Source organism: Accipiter gentilis, chromosome 25 (assembly GCF_929443795.1).
Source record: "Accipiter gentilis chromosome 25, bAccGen1.1, whole genome shotgun sequence".
NCBI lineage: Eukaryota > Metazoa > Chordata > Aves > Accipitriformes > Accipitridae > Astur > Astur gentilis.
The window spans coordinates 5,337,085-5,350,174 of NC_064904.1; the positions used below are offsets into that span (position 1 = coordinate 5,337,085).

The 13,090-nt window shown below is 38.3% G+C and overlaps 1 protein-coding gene across 2 annotated transcripts in view; it reads right to left on the reverse strand.

Moving 5' to 3' along the window:
• The window catches only part of TRIP11 (thyroid hormone receptor interactor 11), a 35,945-nt gene extending 25,211 nt beyond the window's left edge, over positions 1-10,734 (reverse strand). Inside the window, exons 1-8 of one of the 2 annotated variants that reach the window (XM_049828383.1) lie at positions 10,328-10,734; positions 7,624-7,700; positions 6,370-6,480; positions 4,984-5,259; positions 4,056-4,124; positions 3,189-3,354; positions 1,154-1,519; positions 441-481 (exon numbers count right to left, since the gene is read on the reverse strand). In XM_049828383.1, the coding sequence (XP_049684340.1) occupies positions 441-481; positions 1,154-1,519; positions 3,189-3,354; positions 4,056-4,124; positions 4,984-5,259; positions 6,370-6,480; positions 7,624-7,700; positions 10,328-10,466 (1,245 nt within the window). In that variant the 5' untranslated portion in view covers positions 10,467-10,734. The remainder of the gene's footprint in view (positions 1-440; positions 482-1,153; positions 1,520-3,188; positions 3,355-4,055; positions 4,125-4,983; positions 5,260-6,369; positions 6,481-7,623; positions 7,701-10,327) is intronic. The other variant, XM_049828382.1, reaches the window with a different exon arrangement.
• Between the last annotated feature and the right edge of the window lie 2,356 nt (positions 10,735-13,090).

Below are 13,090 nucleotides of genomic sequence, written 5' to 3' on the forward strand. Positions count from 1 at the left end.
CCAGAGAAACTGCTCCACCGCTAAACTTCATCACTAAGGTGGAATGCAGTATTATTAGAGTACTACATGGAAGAAAAGAGATATTTTACAACTGATAACAGTGTCAAAACCGAAACGTGCCAAAGTAGAAGAGGTGAAAAATGACAAATTTTACAGACTGTACTATTAATACTTGTAAAATGTATGTTACAGCAGCCTAAGTAGCAATGGGAAAGGTGGAACTCAACTAGTTTTCTTTAACAGAGTATACTGTGGAGTTTCACAAGTCAAAATGTATTATTTCTATCAACTGCACATGATCTACAATTATTTCCTCGATTACAAGGTTATTTATGTGGAAGTGTGAATGCTCCAAAAAAGTATAGTGCCAGAATGTGTATTTTCCATCAGTTACTATTCTTATGAATTTTTTTGTTGGCTTAATTCAGAAATTGCTTTACCTGGTTTAAACTTGAAAGTCTTGCTATTTCATTTTCTGCCTCTATAAAGGAAAAAAGAAAACTACATCATTTTCCTGCTTTCCAAACAAGAAAACCAAATCATTCTCCTGCCTTGCCCCAACAGAACTCTGCTGCTCAGAATAGTTTTCACAGTATTTTGTGATGATAAGCATTGGTGCTGTAAAAGATTCAAATGTACCATCAATCACCCCCACCAAGTGAGTATTACTTTTACAACTGAGCCCACAGTAGGAGGACGTTGGTACTACAGTGTATCAGTTATGCAATATTAAAAGATTTTCTACATACAGATATACTTCTTAAACAGGTATGTTTCAGTGTTTCTTTAAGGAGAAGGTATTAGCAATGGACTGCCTTTACACACAAAAAATGTACTTTTAGAATTTAAACAAACAACTTTTATTGAGGCTTACTTACTTTTAAAGAAAGAAAAACCTATCAAACAGTTGGCAGACATGATTACTTACCTAATCAGAAACCCCTATGATAATCACACTAGTCCTAATTATGTCTCCTTTTCTGCTTAGCCTTACCCCAATGGACAACCCTTTTCTAAAGCAGCAATTTTTAAAAGGTACATATTCTCATATTCAGTTCCAAATTCTTAAAATAAGTTCTGAACATGAAAAGTGAGTCTGTGAATATATACTAAAAATAAAAAAAATTTTTTTAAAAATAAATCATCTTTGTACCTAACAGTGCTTGCTGTAGTCTGGCAACATCTTCTGGTAGTGATGTCTTTGATTGGAGCTTCTTCTCCTGTTCTTTCAGGAGAGCATCTTGCTCTGCAAGAGAACTTTGAAGCATACTAAAGTCAGATTTAAGATTTTCGTATTCTTGTGTTATTTGGATTTTTTCTACCTTTGCCAATTCTTGCTCTTTTAGAAGAATTTTGTTTTCTTCTTTGGCAGAAGACAATTTGTGATTTAATTTTCTTATTTCATCTTCTAGGTCCTTTACAACTTGCAACTCTTCTACTTTTCCTCCTTCTAGACTCTGAGCATTTTTTTTCTGTTCACTAATTTTAGAGTCATCCATGGCATCAGCGCTCACACCATCTAAAAAGCAAAAAAGATTGTTTGCAATATTAACCAAAGACAGCACTGCAGATCTTATGCTTTAAAGTCTCTTCCACCCCTTCTCCTGACAAAGGGAGATAGTCTAAACCAAAGACATCATCACCATCAACAGAAAGCTTACTTAAATAGAATTAACATTTGAAGCAGTGCTATACATATTACTGGTTTGATAAGCAGCTTTTCCAGTACTTCAGCACTCCTGGCTCAAAATACTTTTAAAAGGTAAGTGTTGCAAGACATACATTGTTCACAATTTACTTAAAATATACTTGACCCCCACCTCTGTTGGTGAGGAGATGACAGAATCTAATTTATCAGAATTTGGAATCCTTCGATTTTCTAAAAATAATTTATAAACCCCATCTAATTCAGCCTGAAGCAAAATCCCTGTTTATAATGTAATTAATTTCAAAGGCTTGCTGAATGGTTGTTATAGAAAACAATTTGCTACAAATGAGTCTATCACTTCCTAAACGATGCAGAGTTTTTCACCTAAAGATTTCATTTTGCAGAACTGATGTTTTTACAGATCCACCATACTATCATGACATTCATAGTTCTGTACAAGCCTCACAATGTAATTTCCAGGTAAGTTACAGAGTATAAAAAGACATAATCAAAACATGTACAGAAAAAAAAAAGTTAAATGAAAGCACAGTACTTGTGAATTCATTTTAGTGTAAGCTCAAACATTTCCTCCTGTTCCAGTCTGTATTATGATGTTAAACAGAAGAAACAAAATAAAAATGTAAAATACTCTAATTCTTCAAAAACTGTAAGCAGTGTTTATTTTACAGATAATTTGTAATGCAAAAGATATAGAACTTCTGTCTTTGACTTCATTAAATTAGTCCTGCTGGTATACCTACATGCAGTAAAAGACAGATTACATCTTAACAGGCATCTGATTTTAAGAAATAAATTCCTTATCAGCACTACTCCAGAAATTAAAAGGCTATGAAAATATTTCCCTTCTTTTGAAGAAAATGGACCTCTCTTTCCAAAAGGACAGTACACACTCTTTCAAAGTCAGAGTTTTAACAGATAACAGAGGTTTACAGGCAAATCTTAAACATTTGTGCAAAGAAACCGCTAAAGGAAACCCGACATGACTATTTTTATGGAATATGAAATACCTACAAGATAACAAAAGGCTCCTGGTGGGAACTACTGAGCTTCTCCTACAACCTACCCATGCCACAGCCTAAGGCGTGGTCCTTATGGCAATCTTTGAGCTTTTGTCAAGTAACCCAATTGGCACACAGAACTTCTCACCAAAATTATTTTTGTGCTGAGATTTTCTTACCTTCAACTTTGTATGTCTTGTCCACACCCATATTCCGTGTAACTTAAAAAAACCCAGGAAGTGTAGAATTTAGAGCAAAACATTTGATATATACAGAAAATGACCCTCTAGATTGGTATATGTTGGAAGATGAAATACTATCATTCCAGTGTCCAAGCCACAGTGAATAAAACATACTAGGACACACATGTGTCTTAAACAAGAAGGGGAATTAAAGTTGAAATTCAAATTCCTAAACATCATGTATTTGATATCTATTACACTGTTACATACATATTTGACACTTTAACCAAAATTCACTGTAGGTTAAATTAAAAAAAAAAAGCATGTGGTAATAAAGACCTTGCTGTAATTGATTCTCAAGTTCTTCAATTCGCTCTTCATATTCGCTCAACTCTTCTCGGTGTCGATGACTTATCTCTACCAGCTTTTGTCTGTGTGCATCCTGCAATACTGAAAGTTCATGTTGATGTTCATCTATTTCTTGACTTAAATTCTGTCTGAGCTCCTACAAATATCATTAGAGAAACAGAATGGTAAAATACAGTACAGAAGCTTAAGAAAGAAAAAATACAAAAGAAAGAAAAAAGTTTTCCCTAGCAAAATTAAAGATTTATTAAGGGATTTCTCATAGGAGAGCTCAAGTTTCTTGTCTTTTGTTGGTTTGGATTTTTTTAAACATGTTAAAATACATCCCTTTTAAAAACACATTTACACAAACAGTATGCTCTACACAATAGCAAATACTAAACCAATGTAGAGACATTATAACTCTGCCATAGGAAGTGGATACACTAGGACATATTTCTAGTAACTTTGAAAGATGACATGCAAATCCATATTTTGCATCTTCAATGAAAAAAGGCAAGATGTTTCTGAGAAGGGAGAAGAAATTATTTTGTGTATCTAAAATTCAGTCTCATAAGTCATCAACAGCTTCTGAAAGTGATTTGCCCTCAAACACTAATGTCATTCTTTAAAGCTTACATCTATATTCATCAAATCACGCAAATACCCTTTCTCAGAGTAACTGACTGTTTTTAAATATTGTACTGCTGACTGAAATGCTGCTGTGCTATTACACGCCCACATGCATTTTTAATAGAGAAAATTTAAGTGCTAGTCTTGTACACATTTTAACTACATTCACAAGTCATGTGACCATATGCAAAACCATCAAGAATACAGCACTCTAAGTTGTCATCTTACCTTAACAATATTTTGCAGTTTGTATATTTCACTTTGTTCAGCATCATATGTCCCTTGCGCTTTGGAAGACTGAGAAAAGAAAAATCACATATCCATGTGAAAATTGTGATAAATACATGTGGTTTTCATATGCTTCCTCTATTGATACTCAAAAGTAGAAAACAACAAAGCTAACTTGAAGCAAAATTCAAATCTACAGTACTTTTGATCAAAAAAAAAAAAAAAGACATTTTAATGGAAACACTTTGATTTTCCATGGATTTTTTTTTTATTATTACATGCAAACTTGTAAAAGTTTGGGGTGGGCAGTGTTATTGCACTTATAACTTATTGTTATAAGACAGCTTAACTTTACTGGAATATTTCCACATGGGAAAAGTATACCTCTGAAATCTGGCTAATAGCTTGAAAAATGATGACTCGCATCAACAACAGCTTAAAAGATTATATTCTTTCTTGTCTCAACAGACCATGAATTACAACTGACTTATTAAGGACTGAGAGAAGAATAAGTAAAACCAGCATGCAAGTATCCAACTATCACTTTGAACAGTATTCTGCTGTCAGTAAATAATTGATATCAGAACCAGGAAGAAGAAAAGTATTTTTTGAAAGGCTGCACAAAAATGAAACCCTGAAGTAGTATTCTAGGCAAATGTTTATGAAACCCTTTTCCTAACATGACAAATCATGTATAAAAGCATCAGAAAAAAGCATTTGGAAGTTAGTCATTGAATGTGTCCCTAGCCATGTGACAGCAAGAAAATGACTAAAACATTATTAGGTTTCAGCTCTTCCATCAAATCATGTTACTTCTAGAAACTGTACAGCATGAACTCTCAAAAGACCCACTCCAAAAAACCCAAATGCAATGAAAACACTAATTTGGTGGGGAGAGGGGAGGGTAAGATAGAGGGGAACCACTTACCAGTGCAATCTGCTTCCAGTGGTCAACCTCAGATTCAAGCCTAGAAACTTCATTGGACAATCTGTTTATTTCTTGTTGTGACCAGATTATATCTCCAAAATCCATGTCATCTCCTTCAAAACCTGAGGAGTGTCTGACCACTGGAACATAGGAAGCTGATGTAGCAGCTGGTGGCAAAACACCAGCTCCTGACTGTGCTGACTGAGCAGCCTTCTGTACTTTCTGCAGTTGTTCCTGTAGAGCATTCTGTCTAGCTTTTAAGTGGCTGATTTCCACCTGAATATACAGAATAAAATGCACTGTTTCAATAAGAATATCAAGATACAGTCTGCTTTAGCCCTTGTGGCCTTATGAAATGTGAACTAACCAAACAACTCCACTCCAGCAGAAATTACTGATCACTTTCACTAAGAAAAAAACCCCAAACACTCTCCTAATGGAGAAAAGCAGTCCTAGCTGACGCTTTACAAACTATCTCATGCAACAACACATATTAAAAGTTTTAATAGTTTTCAGTTAAGTAAAAGTGTTTGCTGATTTTTTTAGAAGCCACGGTACCCCAGTACTATAGCAAGATTCAGGCTAACATGTTGTACAAAAAATTAGATATTTAAAGAGGGTATTCAGATATGAAAATTAAGCAATATATGATGCTCCCCCAGTTATTTATATTACATTTTATTTCTCTTAAGTAAACCTTCAATACAGAGTTGTTAAGCCTATTTACAATAAACTGAAATTAGCTGCATGCAATTTTCTCATAACAACTCTATTATTGTATTTAATAAGCACAATTCTATATATCTCAAAATTCTGCTTCCTCTAGTTCCTACATGCATTTACAAATAAAGCAGAAACTTTATTGTGTATTTCTAGGCATACTGGCAACTTTCTTCATTTAAAAGGCTATGAAATTTCATGTTACACAAAAGGCTATAAAGCTGATGTTCCCATCAGCAAAGGGACAATTCTCAAATTATGAAAGCTAGTTCTGTTCCCTCTAATTGTATATGTTAAGATAAATAATTATGATATCTACAGACAATATAACTGCTTCAAATGAGAATTTGCTCCTGTTGTCTTCCTTAATAGCAGTTTAAGTGTCCTTTCTCACAGTTACTCCAGAAACAACAGAGATTCTGATATATGCTTGACATTCTCAGAGTTTTCTCTTGCCTCAACTACCTCCTGGCAGCTCTGCTTATATTACATGATTCAATGAAATACATGTCTCAGTCTCTCAGTGTCTACAATAACAAACCAAGAAACCATAACGTGACCAATACTTCCACTGAAAGAGCACAGATACTATAACAAAGAGATTACACTGCATAATACATACGTTTATTGGATATACTTACTCAAATATTTTACTCTGTATCCTACCTCTTTCTGTTGAAGCTGATTGCGGTACTCTATAGATAACTGCTTTATTTGAAGCTCTGCTGCTTCATGCTTTTCTTCTAAATCACTACAAACTTTTTTCAGTCTCTCGTTCTGGCAAAAATGAGAAAAGAATGTTGGTAAATTCGGAACAGTTCTTATAGAATTAGAAAAGCATAAGTCTGCTGAACAGTAAAGAAATTAATTAAATTGTACAGATTTCTCATGTTATTTCACTCAAAACACACAGTAATAGTATCTTCCAAGTGTGGGCCCAAAATCATGTTCACGTCCAAGCTTTCCATTTTTGTATCTCATGGACCCTAGCTTGCTTTCAGAAAAAAGTTTGTGGTCACCAGAGGTAAATGCCAAGAAGAAAAATTCAGGGCTGAATTACATCTTAGCATGGTCTACAGGTGGAACTTAGGAACAGCCACAGAGCACAAATCAGAGCTAATATCCATACAGTACGCTATTCTCTCTCTGACATTGGCCAATAGCAGATGGCAAGAGTCTAGAAAAAGGACAAGCAGGAACAGTTACTTCCCCAAAATACTATCATAACTTCTCAATGCTCTTAAGGGCTGAAGATATACATGAAAGTTGTTGGTCTTGTGACTTAATGGCCATAAACCAACAAGTCCTTTGTAAAACTACACAAAGTCACTTTCCGCAAGGGCACATGGGATTTGTAAGCAGTTTTGGAAGAGCATGAGCAACTGTAGCTATGTCAAAATGACCATACAGTAAGGCAACACAGACAGAGAACTGCATCAGGGAACATGTACACTCTATACTTTGAAGCCTGCTGCAAAAGACATGCTGTCCAGCATAACTGGGCATTCTAGATCTGCTTTTATTTGTGGTCATATACCAAATGCTATAAACCAATTTTAACTCTTCACCAATTAAAATTTATGAAAACTTAAAAGATTTTTGCATTTGCAAGCTTTTCAGAGCCAAATCTATTGCTGCAGTCCAAGTCCACATGATAGGCAGGAACAGTTTCAGGGTGCAGCAGTTAGCAGAAGATGAAAACTCGCACCACATGCATACTCCAATAAAAAAACATGCCCCCATAATTGTGATGGTGGTTTGTCACCAAAAAAAGAAAGAAAAAGCAACATTCTAATGCCACTGTCACCCTTGTTTCTAGATTTACCCAGGGACAAGCAACTTCACCGCAGCATTTCACCTTTACTAGAAACAAATGTCATTTATTGCTTTTAATTACATCAGTGTTCCAAAATGTCTTACTTCAAACTTTTGTGCTGCATTAATACTTTCTACTTCTCTGAGTCTAGAATTGGACACGTGGAGTTCTGTTGCTGCGTCTGAAAGAAAGGGAAAATTTTCATTTTTATTAAACTACTTTTAATCTGTTAAGTAGACATCAGTTAAGCCCACAGTAAGTATCTTACTTCAGACTGCTTCAATGTTCATTTCTAGGTAAATATCAAAAGCTGCTTTTATCGGAACACTGTCAGAATTATTTTTCAGACCAGAGAGCCTTTCTGAACCTAATTGAGTTCTCTCTTACCTAGGCTTTAAGCCAGATCACAAAACCAATAGAAAAAGTATGGATTTAAGCTTCAAAATTAGGGAAAGGAAAAGTTTTTACGTCACTATTTCATGTCACTGAATCCGTTTTTTCATTTAGGACTTTGTACCTGACACGACAGTTGCGTGTTTCCCAGTAATCTCATGAGAAGTTTCAAAAGAAGAATTAGTTCCTTAACATACACACAACAGTGACTAAATTTTCAGAAAAAACACGCACCCAAACCCAATGAAACCCACAAAATAATCTATACCACAAAACACCAACCCTGCCACCCCTGTAAAGGCACAAAACCCCGTAAAACATGCTTTCATTTACGAAGGTGACACAATCTACCGTACCAGTTTATCTAATACAAAAAGCACATAATTCTGTCCCTGGATACTCTTCTTCTAATGATCAACCTTCCTCATATAGGCTGTGTTTACTTATTCCACTTCTAATGGATAGAAGTAATGCATTTCCTTTTATTAATGAGAAATCATCCTGAACTGACTATAAAGCAACCTTGACAATTTTTCAAAATTTGAAATAAATATAATTTTAAAGTAAATACTGTACTACTTCATTTCCTATGTGCTGTTTAAAACTGATGCAGCTCAAGTGCTGCAGAGGCAACAGTCTACCCATGAAAACTGCTAAACTGAAGATGTTAAAGTCTATAATCCACAAACACCATCTTCAGTTCAGATGACAGTCAAAGCAGTGAATGTAAGGGATAATATTAAAAAATTACGAAATATAAGAAAACTAGGAAATAAAAAAAACAAAGGATGCAAGGAACAGCTTGAAAAGTGTTCTTTAGGCCACATAGTATTTAAAAGTTTTTAAGGAAGAGTGCTTAGATGCCACTAGATTTTTACACCCTCAAGGCTAGTAACCCATAAAAACATACTACTATGAAATTTTTTGGAAACTCAAGTTGTTCACAACAGTATCTAGCAGTCAAGTACCCCTGGAGGTAACTACTGAACATCAGCACACCTCTCTGGCACAAACTAAACACAAATGTGTGAATCGGAATCTCAATTTATCTTTTAAAAAGGCAAAACAAACGCACTAGATGACTACGCAGTTCAGAGGTGTAAATTAAGCTTCCAAACTGAACTAATGCGGATTTTGGAATGTAAAACAATTCTAAGCAAGTGTTTCAGAAAAGAAAAAAAAAAAAAAAAAGATAACTTTGCAGTTATCAGAATAAATTTATTTTCTGAGCAGTCTACCCGTATACAAAAAACCCCCGTCCCTATGAGACCAGTAGTATCAGCTTACCAACAAGATTTATACAATAATTTCACAATGCTTCAAAGTTGTGAAGTTGCAAACAAAGTAGAAGTGTTTAATTTCACGTTTAAGATGAGTACTCAGAAGTCTTAGCTGTTCTTTGTAGTTGCTACTCTTCACACTGTTTTGAGAATGCTAATTTTTCTCAAGAAGTTATAGTTTCAGGATGGTAAACAGTACTAGTGGTATTAACCTACTGATATTTATTACCATGTTATACAATTGCTTTACTAGAAAAAAATCGAAGGTTTTATTAAAAAACTCATAACAAAAAGGCATCAAAAATATAAACAAAAAACTATAGTCTAGAATAAATTTAATATTACTTGATTGAATATCTTACTCTGGTATCTCAGCTTTTTTGTTTCAATTTTGTTTCATAAATAAGTCATCCTAGCTTCTAATCCCTACAAAACAAGGGCCATGTTCTCCTACTTGGCTGTAGAAGAATGGTAGAACTCCACAGGTTTCTCTGGGCCCAACTGAAATATGACAAAAACATCAGAAACACTGGACCTTTGCCTGTGTGACACGTCAGACTTAGATCACCCCAGTAGCAAAAAACCCCCTCTGTACTACTACTACTACTCTGCAGTGTTATGAAATCACTCTAAAAGCAGCTAATCAAACGGGGGTTTAGATAAAATAAGCAAACAGAATGGAGGAAGAGCGTTGTTTGTGTGCTTTCGTTACTGATCAACACAACGCTTGACGCAATTCAGAAACATCCGAATAATAAACCTAGAACAGGTTTACCTCTGCTGTTACAGCCTGGGAATACGTGTGTTTACTCTCCAGATCCTGAGGTCACTGGCGCGGAATAAAAATGAAAACAAAGCCAGCAAAACCAGCGGCTCTCCCGAAAGGCACCCAGCCGAGGTTGTGGCAGGACCCTTCGGCTCCCTCACGGCCGGGTGCGGGTGCAGGTGCCGGTACCACCAGCGCAGGCCCCCGCCGCTGCCGATCCCTGAGGAAACCGGCGGCGGGAGGAAGGGCTCTCTCACGAAACCGGGCCTCTCCTAGCAGTGGCGCACTCAATAGAGACAGCCCCGGCAAGCGCGCACACACACACACACCCCCCGCCCCCGGCCGGCCCGGCACCTCAGCCCCCCTTACCGCCCACTTCCTCCGCGCCCTCCAGCAGGATGTCCTTGGTGAAGCTGGAGATCTGGCCGGTGAGCGAAGACAGGCTGCCTCCCACCTGGCCCAGGGACTGACCCAGCCCCGAGCCCAGCCCGCCCAACCACGACGCCATCGCCGCCGCTCAGAGGGCTCCAGGCCTCGCTCAGCCCCGCGCCCGGCGGCCCCCGCAGCTGTCAGCCGGCTCCCGCGGGCGAAGGGGCGGCCGCGTCCTCTCTTCTCCTCGCTAGGGAGAGTCAGGGCTCCCGCTGCGGGCTCAGTAGACCGGTCTCGGCGACCCCTCCGCCAGCGCCGCGCACATCCCCCCTCGGCACGACGCGGCTCAGCGGCTCCTCCCGGCGGCTCCGGCTTCTGCCACCTCGACGGTCGCCATGACACCCCCTCCCGGAACACCATCGACAGCGGCCGCAGCCGGCTAGAGCGCCCCCGCGGCGGCGATGACGTGTACGAGGCAGCGGAGGATGCCGGGACAGTGGCGGAGCCGCGGCGGGGCTGGGCGGGCGCTAGCTGGCGGCTGACGCGCGGAGGCCGAGGCAGCGTCCTCGCGAGCTGACAGGCTTCCCCCACGGCAGGCAGCGAGCCCGGGGCCGTGGGGACGCGCGGTGTTGAAACGTGGTCGCTTTCAGAGGAACAAAACCACAACCAGGGTACGTGGTTGAGTTTGAGCTGCTGCCGCTGGGCCAACCTTGTCAGCAGGCCCGGCCGGTGTGCCTCGTGCGTGCGTGCGTGCGTGTAAATCTTAGTCCGTGTAAAAGTAAAGTTGGGGGAACGGAGAAACTGGCACACGAAGCTGTAGTGAAGTTGGGGGAACAGAGAAGCTGGCGAAGCCGGGCGGAGGCAGGCGCCAAGGGGGCCGGGGCAGGGCCGGCGGCACCACGGACACGCCAGCCGGGCGCAGAGATGGGCCTGTGATTAACGTGAACCCGGTGAAATACACGTACTTGGGTCATGTGTCATTAACAAAACACCGTGTCCGACTGCTACAGCAATAGAGACACGCTGTATTCGAGTACGTATTTTCACAAAATGGGCAAGTTCCCGAAACACTAGCCCCTTTCTGCTGTGGATGCAGATGTGGTGGATGCTTGGGTAGATTTCCAGCCACAACCCTGGCACTGGGTTCCAGTTTCCACAACCCTTTCCAGTTTCGATCAAACGAGGTATGTAAAATTATTAAGGACCACAAGTAGTACTACACTGTTACAAAAAACACAGTATTACAGCAGTAAGAAAAATACTGATACAAAAAATTGCCAATACTGGAAACGAAATACAGGGCAGCTAGCTCATTGCGTTTCAAATTAATAACTACCTAAAAATTAATAAATAAAGCACCACATCAATGGTAAAATGAAACTGAGAAGAAAGTGTTTCACAGCTGAAATCTTCACGTTTTTAGAGAGGAGCTGAGAATGCAGCAAGCACAATGCACATGCTCTAGAGTTAAAAGCTGACAAACATTACCAGGCAGCTATGGAAAAAACATCTTTAGTTGCTTCCCAAATGGTATATTGCAGAGCCCTGGTGAAGGCTGCATAGCTGGCCTGCAATACTGGATTGCCTTTTTAGCTTTATTGTCCACTGTCACTCAGAGGCAACTCCGAGGTTGGGCACAGTATGTGATCCAGGAGTTTAGAAGTTAAAAATAAATGAAATAGCTGTTGGGTTTGACAGTTTTCTAATAAATATTGCTTTCCCTCTTTTTCAGTGAACTATTTTTCCATCAGGTTTATACATTACCAAATTTTAATAGTATATTTACCACCCTTATAATTATCCATAATGATCATACACACGTCAAATCCATTTCTAGCTCCCCCCCCCAATAAAAAGGCACCAGAAATGTAAGAAGTATTAGCATGAAATGTACATGTATTTCTTGATCAGTTTTGTTAATTTTAGTTTAAAACATTGGGTTTAATGGATATGAAATGCTTACAATGCTCAGAACACCCTCTACTGTAGCTTAACAAAAATCATATGGGTCCACAGGAGATAAAAGATGTAATCTTTTCCAATACCATTTGATTAATTCATTTTTATGGGAAATTGTCTCCTATTGTGGTTTATTTTATAATGCTAAGTAAGGCAAGAAGTCAAGAAAGTAGCACAGAGGGCTTTTTTTCCCCCAATAACTAGAAACTATTTAGCTGACCAGCTTTATCTACTGCTGAAAAGGTAAGCAGAAACCATCCAGTATACTCTGTGGATTGACTAAGTGACAAAACTGCATTGTGCCACAAAAAGAATGTATATTCTGGTAGCAAACCAGGAAATATTAGCTTATTTTAAAATTAGCATACAATTTTCAAAGATGTAGCATAACTATAATCAGCACCAACTTTCTTCCTAACAGGAGTGTCTTTACATGAATTTGGGGCTATCAACAGATGAAAAGACATCACAGACAACAAAATATCAGTTATGAGCAACAGAAAATTACCCCACTGCTAATATATATATATACACAACATCTGGTGCAAGGCCTATTGATACCAAAGTTGAGAATTTAATGTCTGATGATTCTGTGCCCAATCCACATAAGGGAAAGCACATATACAATTACTTGTGTCAAGAGAGAAACATTAGAAGCTATAATAATATTTATTTTAAAAAGTGATATCAAATATAACCATATATATTTGTGCCTACTTGAAGAGCATTTTCAAAATATCAAACAGCACTGCCATTTTCCAGTGAAAACAATGACAAAGCATTTCAGCTTTCCTTTTTTTAATC